The 25,472-nt window shown below is 38.6% G+C and overlaps 1 protein-coding gene and 1 long non-coding RNA gene across 3 annotated transcripts in view; one reads left to right on the top strand and one right to left on the bottom strand.

The window, feature by feature from the left end:
* LAMA4 (laminin subunit alpha 4) overlaps positions 1 to 25,472 on the bottom strand; it is a 100,138-nt gene that overhangs the window by 23,691 nt on the left and 50,975 nt on the right. For both annotated transcript variants that reach the window (XM_042016334.1, XM_042016333.1), the window contains exons 9-24: positions 25,118 to 25,229; positions 22,924 to 23,091; positions 21,998 to 22,191; positions 19,981 to 20,097; positions 18,193 to 18,341; positions 16,090 to 16,231; positions 14,962 to 15,058; positions 14,073 to 14,189; positions 13,260 to 13,445; positions 8,184 to 8,323; positions 6,833 to 7,006; positions 5,671 to 5,813; positions 5,177 to 5,339; positions 2,948 to 3,081; positions 2,229 to 2,400; positions 1 to 132 (exon numbers count right to left, since the gene is read on the bottom strand). In XM_042016334.1, coding sequence (XP_041872268.1) covers positions 1 to 132; positions 2,229 to 2,400; positions 2,948 to 3,081; positions 5,177 to 5,339; positions 5,671 to 5,813; positions 6,833 to 7,006; positions 8,184 to 8,323; positions 13,260 to 13,445; positions 14,073 to 14,189; positions 14,962 to 15,058; positions 16,090 to 16,231; positions 18,193 to 18,341; positions 19,981 to 20,097; positions 21,998 to 22,191; positions 22,924 to 23,091; positions 25,118 to 25,229 — 2,340 coding nt within the window. The remainder of the gene's footprint in view (positions 133 to 2,228; positions 2,401 to 2,947; positions 3,082 to 5,176; positions 5,340 to 5,670; positions 5,814 to 6,832; positions 7,007 to 8,183; positions 8,324 to 13,259; positions 13,446 to 14,072; positions 14,190 to 14,961; positions 15,059 to 16,089; positions 16,232 to 18,192; positions 18,342 to 19,980; positions 20,098 to 21,997; positions 22,192 to 22,923; positions 23,092 to 25,117; positions 25,230 to 25,472) is intronic.
* LOC121658873 lies at positions 6,982 to 21,651 on the top strand. Its single transcript, XR_006014072.1, has 3 exons — positions 6,982 to 7,065; positions 17,939 to 19,228; positions 20,364 to 21,651. It is a non-coding gene; the product is annotated as an uncharacterized LOC121658873 (long non-coding RNA).

Here is a 25,472-nt window from a genome sequence, read left to right on the forward strand (position 1 = left end):
CTCATGAAATTTAGCATCATTAATCTGAGCCTTCTTCATGGAGTCCTCAAGAAGCACGGGGCCGTTGCTGAAACCGAAGTCATAGCGGAGGTATAAGAAGCCATTGTGCATCTCTAGGCTGAAGAACATGCTCTGTGTAAAGCAAAACAGCAGTCAGAAAAGTGACAGCAATTTCAAAAAATTAATAAAAAGCGTTACGAGACTGACATTGGGAAAAACATACTGGGAAATAAGTTTTTATTTGCAAAATTATAACACAGTTCCTGTATTTTAATATTTATAATATATGTGTATATATACACACGCACATAATTGTTTTATGAGTGGCACTTTCTGGAAGACTTGGTGAACTGTTTCCCTGTAGAAATAGTATTTGGTAGTGCAGTGATGTCACTATTACTTACCAGCAGGGCATTCTTGATGCATACACATCTGTTCACTGTTCAAATAATACCACATGCCGTAAATGAAAGATATTATACTGGTAAAAGCAATGCTGGGCTAAAATGGCCATATCTGCATTAGCAGCTTCTATCACAATGTCTGTAATCACTCAGGATTTTGTCTTTGCACAGCCCCGATCAGCACTGATGTATTTACTGAAAGGTGAGCAATAGCTAGAGTGTATTTACTGTGTATTTACTATGTATTTGGGTTCTAGAATTCCTGACTGTTCCTACTTTATGATTCTGTTTCTGTTCTGTGGCTGAGTGACCTGAACTTTATAAGCAGGAGCTGTACTTTAGAAAATCTTTAAGGAGTGCTTGAAATGAAGATCTCCACCCTAGAATTAGTCTTGTTCCAAAACTGAACATAAAGAAACAGAAAGAACAGTTTACAGCAAACGTGCATCTGGGTTAATGCTTTCAATGCTAATGTTGGTCTTCTCTCCTAGTGCTTGTGCCTAATGGAAACATGGGTACAATAATTCTCAAAACACTGCTGCAGGCCAAGAACTGCTGCCTTTGACATAAATGAGCCCACCTTCAGGATTCACTACTTAAAGAAGTAAGAGTAGGTTTTAATCTAGCACTTTAAAATGAAACTGCAGCTTGGGTTTGTTCTGAACAGCTTAAACTTGAAAATGTAACAAGGATTACATTCAGAATATTTATGAGCTGTCTTTGCAGAATTGAATAATGGACCAGCTTACACAGACTTTTTGAAAGTGCTTGTGAGCAGTCATGGTCTCCCACAGCTGATATCCAACTTGATTGCAGTTTCCACTGACAAACACAGTGCATACATCTCCAAGAAACCTCTAGGTGCTTTTGCTTGGAAGAAAAATAAGTGCTCTGCAATAAAGGCTCTTAAACTTTTAACAGCAGCTGCTTAGTCAAAACCTCCTAAGAACGAAGGTTAGTGGTAGCATGCTATGCTGCAGAGCAAATTGCTTCCTACAACCCTCCTCTGGAAGTTACTCTAAAGGCAAACACTAGAGAGTAGCTCTTCTAATAAGAGTGGATTTTTTTTTCCTAAATGCTTAAAGCCGTGTTACATGTAGGTGTCTAGACAAATGCCTGTCTGTGGACTGCATCTGCACAGAAAAATGTTTTCTGTGGCTTTACTAGGTTGTAATCCACACAGGACTTGGGAGATTGATGTGGAAATGCCCAAAGACCAAAAAAAAAAAAAAAAACCCAAAAACCAAAAAAACCCCCAGCGTTTGTCTTTGGAGGCTCTTTTCATGTCTTCAAACTCTCACAGAGATTGCATCACTCTCACACTTCAGAAAAGCTCCTGACATTTGGAACAAGCCTTTTTATTTGGACTGCTTTCTGTTTTTAGTAACTTAAATATTTAACTCTAGTACACCCTGAGGCACAGTTATAAAGTGGCAGCTACCAAAAAGTGGCTACTTTTTGGGAGTTGCTTCACAGAAATTTCCTATAGCTTTGATTGTGCATTCACATTTAAATAAATGTCTGACAGCTGGGGTTAACTGGAGTCTCTCTTGAAGTATCATCACAAGGATATGACCAGTTTGAAGTCCTGACTGTCTCTGGATAAAAGCAGAGTCCAACTCAGGGCCTCAACTTCCTGAGGCTTTTGCAGAGCAAGTTCCCGTTCCCTCCTAATGTATACATGCACCAGACAAACACAAAGTATTTCCTCTTTCTGGAAGCTCAATGTGAGACATAAGCATTTTGGATTTTCCAAGATATTCTAAGTACTGGGGAACTTGTGGTGCTAATGGATAAAGGATACCAGCAGAACTTGGTACTCACCCCATTAATCATCAGCAGGATCAATCCGTTGTCTGTAGGTGTTCGAACTTCGATGTCAAATCGAGTCACCTGGCTGAATTTTCCCCTTCTCTCAATGTTTCTGGCCAAGGCATAGCCAGAGCCATCAAAGAAATAGCTCACAGCCCGGCTCTGAGTGAAAGCCAACTTATCTCTATGGAAAAACAAGCAAGGAAGGATTAGTTGGTATGTACCCATTTTAATTTAGGGGAACTTAAAGGCCTTTACATATTTTATTTAAATAATTGTTCTGAACTTCTGCTTCTGCCTGGTGATGGTGAGACTGCTGACTTTCTTTCAATTTTTTTCTGGGAATTTTTTTCCTGAAAAGTAGTGTGTAGCTATGAAGGTGCATCTAACTCCTCCATCATTACATCATGATTTTATCCTGTGCTATGTATAGAGGTACAGGAAAATTCTTTGCCCATCCTTGAGAAGTGACAGACCCACAACACTTCCTCGTTATAAGGATACACAGATATTTCTATTAATAGCTTGCCCAGTTTGTGCAGAAATCCACAAGATTTATATATATATATAAATTAAACTTTTCGATGCAATTAGGAGCTAAAAGCGACCAAGTTCCTTCTGGGACAACTCAATACCACCTTCACATTTTTAATCTAAAGCAGGAATGAGCCATCAGGGCCGGCGCTTGTAACAAACGAGAGCGGCAGAGCGAGGATGGGCCTGTCCCCTACCTGGCACAAGGTGGCGATGTGGTGGTGTCGATGTTGTAGACGTGCTTGAAGTTGTACAGGCTGATCACATCATCGTTCAGGGTAGCCAGTTCCAGGCAGCCGACGAAGCCAGGGAGGTTTAGGCTAGGAGGGAGCTGTGCAGAGGACAAGGAAGGGTAAAAGGAGAAAGGTGCCACTCTTTAGTTGGGTATTCTGAGAGCATTTGTGCCTGGGATCAGTTTTGTGCCTGTGCAATTCTTATTTTCAAAAAAATTGGTTGCTGCTACTGTGAATAGTCTTCTAAGTCCTTACCATGATATGGCCTTTGGGCTGTAAGTGAATAGGGAGCACATCATTTTGTCTCACAGTGAGAAAATCAGGCCAGGTGAGGCAGCTGCAAACAAAAACTTCTTTTGTAGTTTTGACTACACGAGGGAGCATGCTTGGAAACGGGGAAAAAGACTAAGATTTGACTAATAACAGAGCTTACTGAATGCATATCTCTCAGTAGATATTTCATATCTAATGTATAGATATCCTTCATGGCCAGAAAAATGACTTCATACCATAATTAAAGAGAGAGAAATGAGAGAGCTCTTTAAACCCAGGAGACTGGGATTCAAAATCTGTGCCAGTGGGTAATCCTCAGTAGATATTATTTTGAACAGTTAGCAGGACGTAGAAACTTCTTCTTTTAACAAAGGTCACTGCAAAACGAATTTAAATAGCCACACTGGTGAGGGGAAAAATACAAAAGAATAAAGCTGGCAGACCCAGACCATTCTTTTTATATTAAAATATTCTGCCCTGTGGAACAGGTGTGATAATAATAATAACACCTCTTGTACTTCAGAGTTTGATCACTGTGAGTAGCTTTTCTTCATCTTCTCATTATTTCCATTTTCTTATGATATAGTAGTAATGGTAATACAGCAATGCAGAATATAAGTAGCTGTAAAAGAAAATTGCATTCTTATCTGCAGCACAGATGTATTTGGTAAATGATCATGTTTTCTTTTTTCTTTTGTTTCTTCTACTATTCTTTTAAATTATGTTAAGCATGAGAATTCTAGTGATTAAATGGTGCATTTCATATTTGCAAAGAATGTAACAGGGAAGCAAAAAGCTTTTGACAAATCAGACTCCACATTAATAAATGTGAAGGTGTCCTTTTCTAAGGGGGAAGGGGTGCATATACTTATCAAATAATACCATGAATTCTTTCTTCCTATTTCCCTTCCCATTTTCCTTCACTCTCCTATTTTCTTTTTCCTCTGCTCTACTCTGGAACAAACCTGGAGGGTTCATTTGCTGGATGACTTTTTGTGTGTGTGTGTGTGTGTGTGTGTGTGTGTGTATGCAACTGTTATTCAGTCTTCAGCCCTATTCCCAGGCAGTTTGCACCCAGAGCTCAGTAATCTAAAATTCAGACTGTGGCATAAATCTAGTAGTCACAAAAATACAAAGCTCAGGAATGCATGAGTGTATCGAGTTACTCTTTGTTTTTATGTTTTTGGGAGAGCTTCTTGTGCATCAGTATTTGGATCTTTTTAGCACCTACTACAGTTAGCTTAAAGAATTTAGCATTCTCCAAAGTTTTCTTAGGTATGTTTTTATTCAGCCATGCAATTTTCACAGCCAAGATCATTGATACTGATTTTTAAATCCCAAAAGAGGAACTGGTATGTTCACAGAAGCAGGTAAGTGAGGTGCTAATTCATGCTGACTGTTAGGATCTAGACTGAAGCAACTGTCTCACACAGGTCTTCATATTTTGCACAGGCAATTTTTCATGCTGTTATAAGGCTGGATTCCAACCAGTGATAATTTAAATTCAAACAAATGACTATGTTGCTAGTTTCCCACAAGATCCTAAAATTAACAATACGTTACTATTCGTTTTTGTGATGGTTGTAAAAGAGAAATTCTAAGTACCAAGAACTCATTAGCACTGAAAAATACTGGCAGCCTGCAAGCTTTGTTTAGTTGGACTAATCGGCCTTTGTTTATGCATGCTACTTAACTAGCAAGCCTTCCTTCTCTTACTTTTCATGAAACTTGAAACCTGATCATCTTACTGTATGACAAAATATGCTAGGGAAAACTTCTTTGCCATGGCTAAAAGATGGAGTCCTAAGATGATAAATGACTAAATAAGGAGTTTATCTACCATTTCTGTGATTAAATGGAAGCCCAGCAAGATTAGTTTGCACTATTTAGTTTTGAGTAGAGAATATTTATCTGACCAACCTTGAAGTCTGGAGGCACTCCACCAACATAGAAAACAGAATTTGCAGGTTCCAAATTAAGAAGGGAGCCAGGACCAAGGACCTCACCCTTTTTGATAAATTTTTCTTCAGCTGTGCTGCTAAGACTGGGCACAGTTAAAAACATTTTGCCGTGTCTTCCAATCCTGCAGAAAAGAATTGTAAAAGAAGAGAATTTAGTGTTGGCAAGACGTACAAAAGAACAAGCAGGCCTCCAACTCCAGGAAGGGTTTTTATTTCCTTTATAAAAGACTAGTAATCAGGAGCGAAAAAAAGGGAGGGACCACAGACACTATTCCTTCCTCCTTGTGGCCCCTTGGGTCTCGGCTCTTCAAAAGCAGAGAGAATTTCCATTTATTTCAGCAGGAGTAGAACCAGGCACTGAAAATTCCTGATGGGCAATTCCGACACAGCCTTTTCTGCTTGATTTTTCCTATTAACTGTTTGATTTTGGGGAAATAAATGTTATCACTTTACCTCTCAATTTTGATGATGCTGAAGTAGGAAGGCCAGGTGCTGACTGGCTTGGCATCCAGAGGTATCTCCACGTCTTGGCCCCCCAGATTATAAATGTACACAAGGTTGTCATTTTTAATTGCAAGACCAATATAATGTTTTGCCTAAAACACAAATGGAGAGGGACATTAGAGATACAACACTGAAAGAGATTTAATGCAGAACATTAGTAAAGTGTGAGCTTTGATCAACTGAATGACACCTTTAAATATTACTAAAAGCTATTTAAATAGAAGCAAAAACTTAATTCTCTAACTGGTTGCTTTCACCACATAAAACTGTACAGAAAAAAAGTCTCTGATATTTTACTTTATATCCCTTTTGACTGAGGTAGATTCAAGGTCATGAGATCTCTGCTGACCATGAATTAGTCATGTTCAATGGGAAGCTGTTCATCACTGTTTAGTGTGCAGTGCCATATGCAGGAAATAGTCTAAAGCCCGGGTATTATGCTGCAATTAAATATTCTGCCAGGAGGGATTTAATTTGATTCATATTCAGTAGACATTCTTTTTAGAAAAGCTTAAAAATGAAAGCCTGACTCTTTACCTTCCCAAGTAATAGACTGCCACGATGATACCTGGCTTGTGAGTTGTGATTTTTTTCTTTTCAGAACCACAGTTTAAAGAATAGCTATTTCAAAGTAGTGATCAACAGAGTGTACAACAGCAGCACAAACCACAGATAAAGAAGCCTGCTTATCTTGTGGGCCTGTGACCTCAGAGATTTGGAATTGACACTGTCAGCAGCATAAACTGATTAAAGCGTATCTCACAGAAGCCAGGCAGGTGACATTAACTGCTTCAGAGCACCTTGGTAGTGGCAGAGGAGATAGCAAGTGTGGCTTGCAGCAGTGACAATCAAAGCAGTACACTCGAGGCACTCCAATTTGCTTTTTAGAGAGAATGCCTCATTGTTTGGGCTGACAAGTCTCAAGGAAAGGGGTCTCAGGAACCCTTGCTCTTTGCTTGTTACAAAATCAATGATGGTCCTATAGTAGACACCTCTAATTTTGAAACATGAAGAAACAGTGAGAGGAAAACCTGAGGGCAAATAAATTTCAAACCTCTTTCAGTTTTTTTTTTTAATAGATGTATAAAAATAAACTGGGTTGTTCTCTTACATTTTTGTTTCCAAGGTACAAAATGAATCTGTCTGGTGATGCTGCCAGTTGTGGGTTGTCTTTGTGAAGCTTTATGTACAAGCTCATGGAAGTGAAAGATTTCAGTTCTTCCACGTTGATCTTTGGATTGACTTCAACAGCTGATTGGCCTTCAAACATCATGGAAACTTGGACCTGCAGTTGCAAATGTAGAGGATGAGACACATTTTTGTTGCCTGGAGTCATTACTTAAGGTAAGTGGGTAACAATACTGAGCCAGCAGCCTTGCTTACTGCAAAAGTGGAGTTGGCACCTATTGGCATGTAAAATTGTATGTTTGTAACAATATTTTCTGGAAGATACTGTAAAGAATATGGAAGCAATTAATTTTAAAATTAATTAAAGGTCCTAATTAACTCTGCTTAAGCATATTCATAAAATAAATTGCATTTCAGAGGGAGATAGATGTGTGCTTAGTTGAATCAGGGCTACATAATCGTATACGGCACATAATGAAATTCTTACACAGCTATAAAACTTCTGCCCATAATTTATTTCTTTGCTTTGGAAGTAGTATGACCATTTTCTCTTCATGAGTAATCCTGTTATATCACTGAATCTACAGTGATATTTATGAGATGTTAATAAAATTGTAAAACTGTTCATTTTAGTTCAAAATGCTTTCAACATAACTGATGCAATGTTTTCAAGCTTAAACACAGTGTACCTGAATCACAAAATACATTTTAAAGGACAGTCAAGCTCTACAAATGAATGGATTTTTCCTTTTCTAAGTTATATTCCAGCACTGTGAACATACAATAATGCACTTAAATTTTTATTTCTCTGAATGAATTCAAATATTCTGTTTTAATTTTTGACCTTGTTTTTTTTTGTCATAGAAAACACACTCATTATTTATGTATGGTAATGAAAGTGTTTTTTTCTCTATTAAATATGTGTAAGCCAAAGATTCTCTTACCCTGCAGAAAATTAATTCGAAAGAAATTGTAAAGTAAAAATTGTAATGTAAGCTCAGAAAAGCTTACATTAAATTGCTGTAATTAATTTGCCTACAAATTGTAGGTAATTAGGTTTTGTTGTTCTGGCCATCTTACACATTGTGCCCAAATCTTTATTATCAAGTTGCTACTGCAGTAACAGTAGTCTACCATGAATACTATGATAACATTGCCTGCTTGCAAATAGTACCTGTAAAGGTTTCAATGACCTCCATGGTGCTTTGTTCATCCAGTTTTGGAGAGGTGACAATGTCCAGGTTTGGGCTTCTAGCATAGCCCAACAAAATGGAGGTTATAGTAAGATTTGATCATTAGTACTAGTAACCAAAAATCCCATCCAAAAGTTTTACCTTGCTTGCTACACTCCTGGTTTGAGCAATTAACTCTCTGATCCGCTGAATGCTGGAAGAAATATTGTTTGCTGGTGCCTTCTGTTCTACTCTGCGCAGTTTGTCCAGGAGTTGAGGGAAAACTTCTGTAAGTTTCTTCACTGCAGTTAGAAAAGAAGACACAGCTTTTATATTCCTCCTTGAAACACTGGTTTTGCACCAGGAAAATCCCATCCTATCCTCTTAGGTTAACTCACCTGTCCCCTTCTGCTTTCCAAACAAGTTGTAACTATGATGTGTGAGAGGCAGTGAATTCAGAAATGGTAGTGATTTCTAACAATCTAGTATTGCTAAAGTTTTTGGAAATAAGTTTGCGCAAAGGAGACTGTTTACTTAGGACTCATAGGTAATACTCTGGTGTGTTATCTTTGTAATATTTTCCTCAAGGAGCTCTGCAAACATTAATAGTTTTAACCTTTTAATCTTCCTTCAAGACAAATAAATGTTAAGCCTAATTTTACAGATATGGCAACTGAAGCAGAAGGATTGTTTGTTCAGCATCTCACTGGATATCTGTGGCTGACCTGGAACTGCATCTAAGAGTTATGGTTCATGAGCTCTTCAAATTCACTGTAGGGGAGATGTATAGGTTATTTTCCTCAGCTTTCAGCTGTGAGTGTCTCTCAGAGGTCATCACCCAGATAGCAGCAGTGGCTGCAGAGGAGATGTGTTTGCTTGTGGCTCACAGTCCACTCTCATGTCAGAAACACTGCCACTTTCATGCTGTGGTAACAGGCCTGTAGTGTACAACAATAGGCGGCCGACGATGATGATGATGATGATGATGATGATGATGATGTGTGTGTGTACCTAAACTGTGCTTAGTACCTGCCCCAGCCCTTGTGGTTGGTAACCTCGTCAGCTTTCCTGCCTGCATCTGGCAAGGGTCATGAATTAGAGTCCTGGACCTTTGGTCTTTTGCTGCTGTGCCTTCTGCTGGTACATGTGCAAGTGTCATTGTTAGCAAAAGGAAATGCAGGGGCTCTGTTGTGTTCAATGTGAGAGAAGTCCTTTCCCAGAAAGATAAGCAGAAAAATTATCAAGAAAGAAAAATAACTACCCTTAATTATAATCCAATTTCATCACATCAGATTCCAATGACATGTTGCCCTTTGAAGGATGTTTACACATCACATCATTTTTCATCTTTAATTAAATGTAGGTACAAGTAGCTGAATATAATGAAATGCAATTTTAGCTGCAAGCTACATGCATATAAGAAAGATCCAGCATTCCCAGTTAATTTTTAATGACATGGATTCACTATAAAAGTTAAGACCAGATTTGTAGGGTTTGCAGTTATACTTTAGGCATTGTCAACTTACATCCACCTGCTCTTGTGTTCTTCCCATCATATTTTTACCTTTGTCTGAGAATCTTAGAATGGCTTGTGTTGGAAGGGACCTTAAAGATCACCTAGTTCCAACCCCCCTGCTGTGGGCAGGGGCACCTTCCACTGGACCACATTGCTGAGGGCCCCCCACCCAACCTGGCCTTGAACATTCCCGGATGAAGACTGCAGAGAGGCAGGTAAAGGGGCTAATCATCAGATATAGGAGACTGTATAGAAAGCAGGAAGGGAGGAGCAATCACTTTTCTGTGCTTCCAGTCTCTGTTGAGTAAAGACTGAAGCAGCTCTCGGCCTCATTCATATTAACCCAGAGTATGAGAAGACCGCATGGAGTCCTACAAGTGTGCTTGTTTTTGGATAGAGTGAAAGATCTGTGCTTGCCAGTCCTGTCCTGTCTCTGCTTGGCTGTTTTCATTTGTATTTTACTTTCCAAGTTCAGTCTAGGAGTGGTCCATATAGAACTTAAACTCTCCAATTAGTCCTGAAAGGCCTTATGTGCTGGGAGTTAGTAATCAGCTGTTCTGTATAAAGCTTACTGTACATTAAAATATCATTATTTTAGTGACTTGTCAAAGAATTATAGTAAATTTTGGGTAAAATGGTGTTTCCAGAATGCATTAAATTTTCTACTTAAAAAACCCCAACAAAACCCCAGTCAACTTATAGGAAGTTTTCTTTACCTTTTTCCATTTTTTAAGGCAAGTACTGCAAGCTCAGAAGATGATTTAGTAAATTTCAACCACTTAAAAAAAATAATCTGCAACTGAATTGGAATTGTGTTTGATTTGATATCTTAAAACCTGGGTTTTCTGTTTGAAACTTGATTTATTAAACTTGAAATGCTACTATAACATGAAAACACAAAAATAACATCTATAACTACCAGAACTATTGTGAAATCTCATTATAAATCTCTTTTCCTTGTCCTTTATATGGCATTCTTCAACACAGAAGAATATTGATTTTGATTTTAGTCTTTGGGATGAAGGTGAGAATGGAAAGGAAAGCTATTCCTATCCAGTGATAAAACATAAAAAAGAAGGGAAACTGTAAGGAGGAAATACCTTGACTATAACCTTCCAGACACTTTCCCCTTCCATGTTTTCCTTCCCAAAGTGTCACCCTCTCTGCTGAGGCCCACCAGTTCCCTGCACAATGGCAACATGGGCTGTTCTCAGACAAACTGCACAGCCAAGACATGCTCTCACCCTTCCGAACACCAAGTGCAAGCTTTATTCAAGGGCAGTGCAGACATGCCAGCTTAGAGGCTTCAGCTGCTCTGGTAGTGTTATTGGCATGAAGATCAGGTGTTTTGGTGTTCCAGGCACTTGTCTGAACATTTGTTGTGACTTTCCTTTGGACTTTGGTGGACATTCTTCCTGTCAGATCAACCTCTCCTGGCAGAATACACAGCTGATGTGGGAACACTCCACCGTGCCTGGCATGTTTACATCTGTGTTCCTGGGCTGTGAATCACAGTCACATCTGTCTGGAGCACTACCTGTGCCAGCCTCCTGTGTAGCACTGATCTCTCTTCTCAGCTATTTCCACCTCATCTTTCTGGCAAAAAACCCCTCATCATACCTTAAAACAAACGAATCAAATGCCTTCAGAAAAAAATGCCACAGGAAAGCTTCCTCCACAAATGTAGTAGGGCACACTTTGCTGTAGGTTGCACATTAGCATCTCTCCAACAGTTAGTTTGTGGTCAGCAGCCCCTCCAGACATTTGGATATGAACACAGTATTTTCAAGGTGACTCCCTACCTGCAAACCCCCTGTCACAGAGAAGACATTTTTTCCAGGCACATCTCACAGGAGCTCTTCTTGTTCCTTTTTGGGAACAATACCAAGGGAGACCTGGGCCATTTAAACTCTATTCACTCTTACAGAGCACCTCAAATGCTGCTGGCAATATTTCTTCCAGTACAACAGCTAGTATGAGCAGATTTCTTTGAATCCTGAATGTCTGCTGGTATTTTGAGCATGAAGAGCCGAGTGCAGTCTGTGTTGCTGCTCCATCTACTAAGCTGTCACTGGTAAATGTTAAATGTAAATCAAGTGTAAAGGTGAATTAAAACAAGAACCTCCACGTGTAAGCTATAGCACACTGTTTCTCTTGGATATTTTTCATCATACCATTCACTCCTGGGAGGCCAATCATATCCACATTTACATTATTTTACATGGGAATTAGAGCCCATAGCCCAAATTGTACCTGTGGTGATCAAAAATATTTTACAGCAATGCAATGCAATACAAGTGCTGTTGTATTAACTATACTCTTATGGAGCTCTGTGCAGTGACTAAGAGTGAGCTCACCATTCCCAGAGGGAGAGGTTCACTGTTCCCTTTTGATGAAAAGCTCAGAAAAATCTGAGTTTCCTCCGGACCCAGAAATTGGGATGTTGAATAGCATGGAATTTCTTCTTGTGAAGGGAACCACTTCTATTCTAGTTCTTGGGAGCATGCACTTAACCAAAAATACTAGGGTAAGTGTCTTATTGATAATGGAATTCTGAAAATAACATGACTCTTGGGATTCCCCAGCTGAGAGGGAAGACTGTGACTTTGGAACACTAGAAGCAATGTTGGGTTTGGTACTCATAACACCATTTACTGTAAAATGACACTTGAGTTGCAAACTTCCTGACAGAAGGAGAAGGGATTTAGGGCAGTAGATCTGAGATTCAGACTTTCTGGAGACAGAGTCAGTGGAGTTATGGACTTTCTCTGAGGCACTTTTACGAGGCAAGACATCACTGAACAGGTTTGCAGGTGATGGTATCATCAAACGTGTGAAGGAAGTTACTTTTTCTGGATTTCCAACCTCCCTAGCCATAAATACCTTAGGATTAGTGAGCCTCCTGAGCAGAGTCAAGAATACATGGAGCAATAAATAGCGATGCTGTAATCAATTTTTTATTCAATATATTTTCATTTCCAGATTGGTTCTTTTCTTCCCCAGTTGCTCTTTTCCTTCTTTCTACAGTCACTTCGTTTCAGCTTCATCTTCCCGCTTCTTTTTCTACTCTTGCCTATCATCTTCATTTCAATTTTGTATCCTGCCTTAGCTTTTCTTTTGTCTTTAACTTACCTGAAAATTTTCATAGTAAGTTTTCTGATGTTTCCAGTGTTTCCAACAATAAAAGTGGAATTAGTGTGATGTTTACAAGCTCCTCCAGAAATCACCCTGCTTAAATATTTTATTTCCTCCTTAATCCTCTTTGACCCCTTTGTTTAGACTACAAGATCATCAAGTGAGGGACCATTTCTCCTCCATGTTTGTATTACTGAGGACAAAAGGGCTCTGTTTTCAAATGCCTCTCAATGTCAAAAACCAAAAAAACCCCAAAACTAAATCACCAATCATAATAGCCAGAAGTATTTAAACAAGCTGTTTACCATTCAGTGTGACCTTGGTACCCTGATAAAAATGAATTCGAAGTCAGTAATGCTTCAGCACTTAAGTGTTTAAGTAATTTTTGGAAATGCCTGAGTATGCAGTGGTTTTAAAATTTAGTCAAGACTCTAGACAACAGCTAATTTTTGAAATTTTTCATAGACGTAAAAAGCTAGACGATTATATGCAATGAATATGCAATGTAAACAATTCATACAACATGATGTTGCTATGATTCTCTGATTTACTAACGCTAAGGAATGGCAAAATTCAGGTCACCATACCTGCATCCCCAGCTGAATGCACAGCACTATCATATGCCTCTGAATTGTGCTGAAAGTCTTGCAGGTTTTGGGACCACAACCTCACGTTCTCATCCATGGGAGTTGTAGCCTGCGTTACTGTCATGGTAGCACCTACAGCCTCTGCAGTCTTCATCTGAGCTTGCTCCAAACGCTCTCTGGCCTCAGCTACAGAATAAATAGGGAATGATAAGAAATTAACTCCTGCAAATTGTCAAGCGTGTTGTGTGTCCCATCCCTCCCTGCTCTCCATCTTCCCCCTCCTTTTTCCCTTCTTCCCTCCAGTTTATATACACTGAGCATGATGTCATATGGAATGGAATATCCTTTCGGACAGTTGGGGTCAGCTGTCCTGGCTGTACTTCTTCCTAACTTCCCATGCATCCCCAGTCTCCTCACTGGAGTGGCAGTATGAAAAGCTGAAAAGGCCTTGGCTCTGTGTAAATCCTGCTCAGCAGTAACAGAAACATCTCTGTATTATCAACTGCATATTCAACACAAATCCAAAACACAGCCCCATACTAGCCACTGGGAAGAAAATAAACTCTACCCCAGCCAAAACCAGCACAAGGTTCAAGAAAAATATTAATAATTTCAGTGGCAAAACATTTAATTTCATTATGAAAGTGCTAAAGCAGGATATTTGCTGTCTAGGTCTAGTAGTTTCAGTCAAATTCTTTTAAGTGTCCATAGTGCTGAACTCTTAATATCAACTTCATATCCATAATCAAAGATAAATCATGCTCTTGAATGTATGAAGATAAAGCATCATAAAGATGAAGTTCCTCTTCCAACCTGTCTCTGCTGATTGCATTTTTGCAATGGCTCTCATCAGTTGGCTCCGCAGGGCACTCATTCTGGCAAAAGTGCCATTGACTTGCCAGCTGGTGTCTGCAATGGTGTAACCACTACCTGTGGGGAGAAAAGGGGAGGTACAGCTGAGGGACGTCAAAGTGGCTTCTGAAAAGGTAAATTCAATCCTGGGGATGTATGTTGTTAGGCATTTAACATACCATAGACAGGATACCGTGGTCTCTTTTAATTTAGGATGTACTTGCACTCTTTACAAAATCTAAAGAAAAAAGCAGCCCTGCAGCGCCCCTGCTTACCACAGGGTGTCTTACAAAAACCTGGAGAGCTGTATTTCAGTCAGTACACTTTCTCCTTGTTTTACCAGAAGTGCTGAGAATAGCTGCAACTAGCACACAGGAAAAGTTTTAAGGAACTCAAAACGCCCTGAAAACTTTGAAAGGTAATTTGTAATTCTAGAGCTTTCTTTCATTTATAGCGAAGAAAGGCCAAAATACTTTAACATTTATTATTATCCTCCACTGGTGAAATCCAGCTTTCTGAACATTTAAACTGCTGTGATTTGATTTTAATTTTACTACTTAATTGAGTATATTTATTAGTGAGCAACATTTTGCAGGGTCACATATTTAAGCAGTAGTTGTATCTGAAATGGACTTTTCATGAATGAAATAAACTATCAGTATCTAGCAGGATGACAAAACATGAGCTACTCAAACTGTGCTAATGGCTGTTTCAAGTGCTTTGTGTGGTAAATTCAATCAATAACCTATTCTGTTACAGCAGTAGTTCTGCTTAGTGATGTGCTTTTGAAATTTATTTCAATGTGCGTGGCTATAAGCTGAATTGGAAAGTAGAAAGGATGTATATTTACTGTCATGTGCTGTCCGTTGTAGCTGCATGGCTCGGATGAGAAGTTCTTCACTTTTACCTTTATGGTAAACGACCTGAGTATCAATTCCAACTGCAGCCTACAAGCATGTTCCAAAAGAGAAAGTCAGAGTAATGTTTATCAAACGTTCTGCTTTATTGTGTTTAATTGTGGACTACCTTTTACCTGCATATAAATGCAACTGCAAAGTCACTGCAGCTTCATTTGCTTTTTTAACATTTAAGATTGGAAGTTGGATTGGAAAAAAAGTCTGAAAAGCAAAACTTTCTGTTTTAATAAAGTTAAAGAAATGTATGGTTTTCCAATCAACACCACTGAGTAACAAAGATAGAGATAATCCTCTTAATTTATCAGCTCCAGTTTAGTCAATGTGACTGAATGCTGCATGTTATTTAGGTACTGTGACTGTTCATTTCTACTGTCATCTCAGATAGGTGGTGAATGCTTTCACTTCATGGGGAGCTGTCTTGCAGTCAACAGAGGGCTGGACTTGAAATCCCACAGCCCTGTGGGGTTCAGACCCCTTTAATCTACCCAAGTCCTCTTGCTATCCCACTAATAAGTTGCTGGTGAATAGCACGTATACAGATTGGTAACTATAGGCATACAAAAAATACGTGTAAAGTATTTTAGAACAGTAAGGCCAGAGAAAAAGTTAGCATCCTTATCCTTACGCTGATTTTATGAGTGGGCTTTGTCCCATTTCAGCCTGGTTTGCTATGAGAAGTAGTGATATCTTGACCATCTTTCCTGCCACATGGCACTGAGTGAAGCAGGAGGACTCAACACTAAATGCCATCTCAGGTTCCTACAAGAGTAGGGAGTTTGCAATTTCACAGAAATGTCTCAATGTGAGTGACAACACAGAGCAGCATCACCCTATGGGATAGGGACAGAAGAACCTCTTGTGTCTTTTCAAATACCAGGGGACTTCAGACTGGAAGAATAGTTAACTATATGGGATTTAATTCAGGAAATAATAAAGGAAAAAATATGCAGTGAGAAGTTCATTGCTGCTACTTAACCTAAATTAGTTTTTTCTTTACATTTAGTTGCCTGAAATCCCTGAAGCATTGTAAACTAAAAGCTGATATTATGAATATTACTTACATCCTTGACCCGGTTTGTTGTGTTCAGTGCCAGCAATGCAACTTTATTGGCTTCTTCGATATAACCAGCAATGTTTTCATACGCATTTGAAGCATTGATTGCCCTTTGTACCAAACCGTTTGAATCAACACCATACAAATTCCTGTTAAAAAGAGAGCAAAAGGTGAAAGAAACCAAACTGAAACACTGTAGTTTCTGGCTATATAATCACACACATAAATGTACTTGGCCTAAGTGGTATTCTCTTCATTGTGTTTGACCAATCTGAAGCAGGTGAAAACTGTGTGGATAGAAGGCACTTCCCAGTCATTTAAATCTGAGAATTTTGCCCTTAACATTTGCGTGAGCAGCAACAAATGACTACTGAGCTTTTACCTTTTTTTAAAATCTAGATTAGATATTCCATAAATTAACAGGATAACCTTCTTCAGGAATAATTCCTATCCATGAATGGAAAGACCTATGTGACCAGGATAGCTGTGTCACTGAACTGTTTATATTTTCCAAAGGTAGGAGGAAAAAGGGGGAGAATCAGATGAAGAACTACCCTTAGTCATGAAACTTTGCAAGAAGTTGGATTTAAAAACCAAAAGAAACCTTTGATGGCACGGTTTTGATCTGCTTATTAGATGATAATTGGTCTTCAGGGGAGATTCCAAACAGAAGATGGTTCAGGGCTCAACATTCATCTGTTAACAATTTTGAATAAATACTATTTTTTAATGTTCTGGTGATAAGCAGATTTCAAAGTATATGTTAGATATAGATTCTAAATATAGATATATTTGCACATGTGTGCATTCACTTCAAAGTGTTTGCACACTAAGGGATAATTTAATTTCCAGATTCAGCATTATTGCAAGACTTTTCTGCTAAATGCCCCTAAGGTAAAACAATAAACTCTATCAACTAAAAGCCTAACAGGCTAATAAAGCAAACTTATAAAACCAAGATGTTTTGAAGACAGGCTAAATGTTTCAAAGGATTAAAGTCTCACTGCAGGACAGTCTTCTCAACAAATACAGAGTCAGCACATTTCCATCTGGATATTTTGTAATTACTTTTGTTTGCTTTTTGTGAAATTCCTAATGTGTTGGACTTGGTAATAATTTTTAAATTATTTTGGTAAGGGAGGAAGGCAAGCCATATGGGCTATTTTTTTTCAAGTTAGTCTGCTGCCCCCAGTTAGCTGATCTCAGACAGAACATATTGTTTGGTTTTTATGTTTCTGTGGTTTGTGTTGCATTATAGAACAGTTTCAGATGTCACCTTTATACAACTGCATAAAAGAAAACCATCTGTTATTTTTTTTCCTCCATTTTAATCTCCTATTTAGGGCATACGAATATTAAGAAACAACTGGTATTTAGATAATATACTTGAAGAGTAGTTTTAAGCTTATCTTCCAAAAGCATATGCCCATGATGTTACTTAAGGTAGAATTTGGTGACATATTTTATTTAAGAATTCATTTACAGCAGTGATTTTTCCATGGATAGTCCCAATTGCAAATAAAATCATTAAATTTATCTAGAAGTTACTTTTTAGTAAATTGGTGCAATGTTGATGCATTTAGTATCTTCCAGCAAAATAGAAAACTTGCAATAAGTTTTTGATGTTATTGTGAGCCAGTTTCATTGGGACACAACCTACTGAGCACCAGAACTACTCCATCTGTAAAAGTGTTCTTGGAATAAAATTCTCTCAAAGCTCATTTTGTCCCCTGTAATGCTAACATTTTCTAATGTGGCTGAACTTACTGACATGAGCAGTTTCTGCAAACCCCATTTAATCTTGCCTGTATTGTTTTAATTTTCACTAATCTATCTTTCCTATTCTTTTGCTATAGGAAGAGGAGAGCAAGCCCAGTTAGACTACAGAGAAAGTCATGCAAACATGATATGTTTGTTCTTTAAAAAGTTTCATAGATTTTTCTTAGCTCAACTTCAGCTGTTCTCTCTGGACCATGACAAGTCCTTCTATACCTGACTTAACACTGATTTGTTTGCTGCCTATTTATCATCGCTGTGTTCCTGCTCGTCTTTTCAAGCTGTTCAGCAAGTGGCACTTGTATGAACAGAGTCTGCTGAAGTTAAATTTTACCCGTCCAGCTCATCAGCAAGTCTTCTTAGGTCGTGTGCATGATTCATAGCTTTTTCTACCAAATCATCATCAAACAGGGACAGATTGGCTATTTTTTCTTGCAATTCCTTTTTTGCTCCATCTATTTCTGCGTAGAACCCTGATGCATTCTGAACAAAGCAGGGGAGGAAGGAAAGAAGATGAAGGTTGCAAAAAATCAAGTCTGTATTTTGATTATTAAGTTTTATTTTACCCTTTATATTATTATAATGATCCTTTATTTCTGTTATAGTTGTTTTATTTTACATTTTTAAGAGAAAAAGAGTAAAGATCTGATGGTGAATGCCCACATGGAAAGACACATGCGGGAAGATAAAAATCAACAAAAAGTCCAGAAATCACTTAAGAAAGTGTTAGAGAGAAATGCATAAAATAAAAAAGAAAGATGATAAAAGTCTTACTTTATGTCTTGTGCCAATGACAAGTCTTTCAGAGTGAAGTCCCCTTTCTGCCTCCTTGCACAAAGAGATCCCTCATGCTAATCTTGGATTAGTCTGATTTGTAAATCAGTCCACCTAAATACTACCTATGTGTATGTATTGGCAAGGAGAAATAGTATCCTTTGCCTTAGCCATGTTTCTTCCTTACATGAAATACTTGGGGGAAGACAAAATGGACCTGCATTCACCTTCTCTCCAGTACACAAGCTTGCTGATGTGTTTGAAGATTATAAATGTGGTAAAATGTGATTATAATGTATGTATATTTTATGTATATTATTAATGTAAATCTTGTATTTCAAAGTACAAGAAAGAGGATGAAATGGAGGGAGGGAAAAAGGATGAATGAGCGAAATGTGAAAATACTTATTGCTGATGAGGATGGACAATGTGTGATGTTTGCATAGTACTTCCTTCCCTGCAGTGTGAACATCCTCCATGTGTGAACTAAGTCACAGCAGTGGGGAACCCGAAATCATAAACGGCAGCAATTGGTGTTGCACAAAACACCAGAGAAAAGCCCCAGCATACTGCTTGATCATGGGGATGGTTACAAAGTAAGCTGTCTTTCTGTTTTGTCAAATTCCTTTTTCAAAGAACAATTAATGACTTCTGACATTTGCTTTTGTGTCAAGAAGTGGGCAACTGTGACCAAAATGAATCCTTGTGGAAATTTTCATTTTTTTCTTCCATTATTTCAAAATTTTAAAATAAAGCATAAATAAAGAAAGCAGCTTTGCTAAATATTTTAGTTAGCAAAATCCCTGTTTTATTTTCTTCATCTTTTCATAGAAAAACCAAACCCCTAAAATTTCTAAAAATTTCCTCCAGCACCATGTCTGATTCAAAACACTGGATAGTGGTCTACAGTTCCAGAAAAGGATTTCTATACAACAATCTGTTCACATGTGTTTGACATGGTGCCTGGTTTTAATGCTGATATCTGGGATCTTTAGTATTCTTCTGTGTTCACTTGTAGGCACTAGAAAAGGAATTTAGCATAAAATGCAGCGTTTTACCAGAACATGTTTTGGCAGCTGCTTGTAATGAAATAATTGAGAACTCTACAGCAAAATCTTTCATTAAGCTTTGCCTACAGTAAGGTGTCCTTATAATAGAATTATTTTTTTTAGGCAGTAAATTGTAGTTACAGAGCTTTTCATCCAAGAAACCATTTACTTTTTCAGGGAATATGAACTAGTATTTCACTGAACCAGTATAAAGAAGGAGAGTTTTTCTGTTAGTGATCTAAACACATGACTTCAAAAAATCAGGATGTATAATTTAAACAAGCCACTGAGGCACCTACCTTTATTACTTTGCTTAACTCAGAGTTGACCTTTTGTGGTCCTTCCAAAATGGTTGTGGCACTGAGCAGAATGCTGTTCACTTCATCTATTTGCTCTTTTATGTTCTCATGTTGTTTCTAAAAAGAAAGCTTGAAATATAAATCACATCCAATACTATTTGTGCTTTGATAAAATACAGTGTTTTCAGTTTTGTTAAATTTGCTAAAGTAAATTCAAAAGGTGAACTAAATGGATTTTAGACATACCTGAAGTCTGATTTTCCCATACATCTCTAATTGCTACATATTATGATGTGAATTCTTTGCATTTTTTTGTTTTTGTTTTGGTAAAAGAAATGTTGGATGATTAAAAAAAAATTTATTAATTTAATTTTATATTACAGCATAAGAAGCTATTGGAATGAAGCACTATTCAGTCCACAGCAGAGACAAATTAAACATGGATTTTTCATAGTCATCTGGAGATTATATTTTTCTGGAGATTTTTAAAATCTACAGTACACAGATCTCTTTTCCTTGTCAGTAGCAAAGCCAATGTGAACAATCTCTTTTGTACAGCATCTGCCTCTATTGTGAGGAATAATGGAAATCCAAATGGTTAAAAACAGTGAACAAATGCAACTACACACTTCAGGCTTTGCTCCATAACTGTGAGACAAGCTGCAGCTTGGCGCTGTAATTATGGAACAATGGAACAACAGAAGAGGCTTTGTACTTGAGGATCTCAAGTTCTTGGGAAAGGATTCCCTAGAGGAGCACGCCTGATCTCTCTGTTGGATTCTTAGACCTTCCACATCAGTATGAACTTCTAGCACTGCAAATTTCAAGGACTCAAAACTCAGCCACTGATGCTATGAAACGCAGAGGTTGGCCTGAATTTGCAAGACCATTCTTCAAATCACAAAATTGCTCACTAACACCCTCTCCTCCAGAATCCAAACAATTTCAGCCATTTAAATGAAAACAATTTGCTTCAAATGGCCCCAAATTTTTCTCTTTGTAATTTTATTCCCTGCTGAAAAAAGAAATGAAAAGTTTTAGGTGGGATATTCTGGTTTTGCGCTCCTTAAAAGAAACATAAGAAAACAGGGAAAGAGACACAGAACTGCTGTGAAGACAAAAAATAGTTTCTTTTGTTTGGCTGATGGGTTGGGTACTCTTCTGGGATATGAAACCTGAAAATTCAGTTTTCTCATCAGGCATGTGGATTTGAACCTAATGCCACCCCTTACAGGCAAAGGTGCCCCACTTCCATGCTATAGGGGACAGGTCACCTCTGAGGTCTCCTCTAGAGTGGTTACTTTGTTCAAAATTCTGAATCTATTCATTTGAACAGGGCACAGGAGAAAACTGGTGCAACCTTATCGCTAGGCTAGCAAGTTCACCTAGCAAGTAGGAAACCCAATTTCAAGGTATCTATTGTGGAGTGGTTAGACAATGGATTTGTGCTTGAAGATTCAAGGACAACTGTCTACTCCTGAAAAAATGGGGATGCATTTTGTTTAAAGTGGTTCAGAGAAAGTTTGGATCAGACAGTATGAGTGAACTCAGCCCAGGACACAAATGCAGTGCAGAATCTTTATAAGTAATTGTTTTCTTAGAATATAACTAGTTTTGTGAGGCCCTCCCACATTGTAAGTCAGTATATAATAGGATGAAACAATCCCACCACAATACTTATAGCAGCCATGCTACATGAAATTTCAAGCTTCTTGGGTTTTACTGCAGCATGCCTTCCTAGTCTAGGCATAGGTATCCACCTCTTCCTTGGTCTGATGAGGCATGACATGCCGAAACTTCTCATTCATTGTCACTCCACAAATAGGTAATAGTACCTTGCACTTCCACATGTTGTTTCTTAGAACTGAAGAGTCAAACTCATCCTGCTGAGTGATCCAAGAAATTCTTTTTTGGTGTGGTGGTTCCTGAACCTAAATTGTGTGCAATCTACAGTTTAAGCAATGGCAGAGATGGAGTGTTCACAGTCAGTGCTTATGATAAATGTAGTGCACAGTACCTCCTGCCTTTGGAGCCTGGCTGTGTTTTCCCTATTTATATCCTCTGTTTGTTTAACATGGTCAAGTGCCTCGTCTAATGCCTCCTCCAGGTCTGACAGCTTCACATCCTGTTCGCTGAGCTGCTCCAGCACATCAGTTACCAGGGATCTGGTGTCATTGTACTTCTCGTGAAATGCTTCAATTTGCTGTAGCACTGGGAGAAAAATAAGAGGCCAATAAATCCAAAGCTTGGATTTCTGACAAAACTTACCTATACAGCAATTTCTGTAGCTGTTACTCAGGTGACAGTAAAACACATTTTGTAAAGCTCACTTGAGAGATCGTATACCTAGATTTTAATTTTCCCTCCTCATTTGAGAAGGAAAGATACTTCTTATTTTATTATTTCATTTTAATCCTATTAATTCCCCCTCTGAAATATATTTTATTAAAAGAAACTAGATCTGTCTTTCCCTGCTTTTCATTTGTTTTTCATTGGCAGCCTGTTCTGGAGAAGACAGTCCTTATGCCTCATGTTCTGACTCATGTTGACTAAGCTGCGACAATTAGGCTGCTACTCTTTCCCATACCAGCAGTTTGTCTGCTGGTGTTTGCTGTCCCCATAGCCGAGCTAGCGGGGGGAAGATGTTCACACGAGCAATTCCAGCCCTGCCATGAAACTTCCTAAGCAGCTATTGTTGAGGTGCTGCAGTGCACAGGCACACACAGACACACAGACCTTTTTCTCCCCATTCTGCCATGGGGAGCACCAAGCACCAGCAGGGACTTGGAGCAGGAATTTGGAAGCAGCAGCATCTCCAGCACACTGGCTGGTGCTTGCCAAGTGCCTGCTGGTCCTCCCCAGGGGCTCAGCAGTACACCCAGAGCTGCCCATAACCTGCCAGCTGAGCATCAACACGTGGCTGAAAGTTGACTTAAAACTCACACTCCTCTGCTGCATTTTCCTCCTCGTCTGCAAGTTGCCTCTGATTAGTGAAAGGCTTTCGTTGTTTGATCTCCTTCAGCATCTCCTCAGCCACACTCCACTTCTGGGCAATTTCTTCAGGGCTCAGCTCTTGTTGAATTGCATAGTATTTTGACTTGCTGCTGATTTCTAGGGGGAAAAGGGAACAGATGGTCGATTCAGTATGACTACAGAGAAATAAACACCGTGGACTGCTTTTACTTTTGTGATTAGTGATAATACTGATGGCAAAAGGAAGTCTTAATTATCTTCAACTCCATAGTAGATAATTATTATGTTTAATCCAATCTTATAATTAAACCTGTAAATAAATCACACTTTCTGGCATATGTGGAGGTCTCATCAGAAGAGGATGGGATTAAGAAGACATGGGTTGTGTGCATTATTTGGCTTGACATTTCTTATAGGCTGCGAATAATAATTTTATTTTAGGTTCTGTGGCATGTAGCAGGCTGGGGTTTCATCTAGGATCATGGTTTTTAAGTGCTGCTCTTTGTTAAATAATAACAATGCTAAGGAGACTGAAATAACCTCATTTTCCATCTGCAGAAGTTTGAGGCACCCTAAGGAGGTAACATATGGCTCCTGGCCTGATACTGTCTAGCTGGTTTGGAGATAGATACTATTTCAAGGTTTTGGTCTCAGTTCAAAAAACACTGTTGTATCCCTGCAGCTGAAATTGAGTTTACCCATTCCCAGTGTAATCATTACAAAGTTTACTCACTTCTCACTCCCTGGCCTTGAATACCAATCACCTCCCCTTTTATGCCCTGTGATGTGTGTGCCTTTGGCTAGTGCTTGTCACTACTTTTGTGGATAACCAAAGCTGGCAAAACCAGCACTATTCTTCTGGAAGATTTTTATAAAAAATAGATGTGTAATTGTGGCACCACTGATCCTTTGGCAGAGAGTCTCTGTATGCCTGCTCTTGCTGGGCTCTGAGCTCATTAGTGAAGCTTTAAAGGCTCATACTGAGCAGTAACTGATCACGACCAGGGCTCCATGGATTTCTTTTTCCTTATGTTGGCATGTGTGTGTGTGTGCATGTACACCTTCTCTTCAGTAAAGAGTGGATGGCTTTTACAGGGGTGATGCCTCTGTAAAAGAACAATTTTGAACATGGTGGAAATAATTTTCACCTACTTGTTTCCAGCTGCTTTCACTGTCTTTATTCACAACTATGGATGTTACTTCTTCTGTAACAGCTTAACCTGATTGTGCTATTTGTGTGCCAAATTAGATGCATATCTGCCTTATGTGGTTCCTGTCCTGCTCCAAACCAATTAATGGTACAAAATGATGATCCACAGACATCAACCATGATTGTTAGTGACTTAAAAGGAGTCTCATGCTGACTCTTTTACTCAATAATTTTAGAAATAAAATGTGATGGAAGGCCAGACCATCAAAGATTTTTTAGCATCCCATGTGTAAAAAGACAGTACAAATGTAACATCCTATGAGTCTGGTCTTAGCCTGCCTCCTTTGTGAGATGGGACATATTAACCATGTTTCCTGAGATAAAGCAATGGAGCACCTGTGGAGATAAGGATAAGCAAAGATAACGATATGTAACCGCTCTTCCTTACACAAGTTTCCACATGGCTTGCAATAACTGCCAAGATAGAACTACTGAGGTCTATTAATCAAATATTTCCATTGGAAAAGGGCTATTTAACATCAACTACCAGTCAGAATTTCTGTTCTGGTGCCATACACAGCTTTTGCATACTGTTGACTTTGCTGAAGACTGGGGGAAAGCAGTGTGTTCTGCAGCAGAATGGAGGCTTTCCTGCCACAGGTGTACAGGGCACAGGGATGTTTTTGAGTACATTGATTTGGGGTGTCATTGCTTTCTGCAGGTACTGTAGAAGAGGCTGCAATTGGTTTAATCTCACTTTTATATTTCGGGATGATAATGGTATGTCATAGATATTCCAGATGAAGATGATTATCTCTGAGTAGGAAATCTTTTTTAAGTGCAGTTGTGCTTGAGAAGGTGTTCACTGTTGCCATAAATTACATGCTGCCCTATATATCAAAAGATTTTCCTTTGATTTATAGGACAGTAAAAATTCTTGATGATCCATTAATACATGAAGGTTTCATTAATACATTCTTGACACTGAGATGAACCAGAAGTGAATCTATTTACCTTCAATGTTATCTCTTATATTATTGAGCTGCTGCACAAGCTGAGAAGCACGGTTGTTGTTCTCCGTGGTTTCCTTCTGTACCAGTTGGCCTTTGCTGGATGCTTCATTCCCCTATGAATAAACCATGAGAGGTAAACATTAGATTTCTTTTCAGATGTGAGGATGAGCAGTATAAACACACACTTTGCTTTCTCCTGATGAGCACGTGAAAATCCTTTTTATCATATAAAGTGGTATTTAAAGGTGTTGAAAGTAAAGATCTGTCTTGTCGGTGTTTTCAGAATTGCAGAGTGAGAGATTAAAATCTGTCCCATATTTATCCATCATCTCCTGCAATCAAATTTTCATAAATTA

This window comes from Corvus kubaryi, unplaced genomic scaffold (assembly GCF_017639235.1).
Source record: "Corvus kubaryi isolate FWS band 111438036 unplaced genomic scaffold, C.kubaryi_AGA036_p1.0 split3-73, whole genome shotgun sequence".
Classification (NCBI taxonomy): Eukaryota; Metazoa; Chordata; class Aves; order Passeriformes; family Corvidae; genus Corvus; species Corvus kubaryi.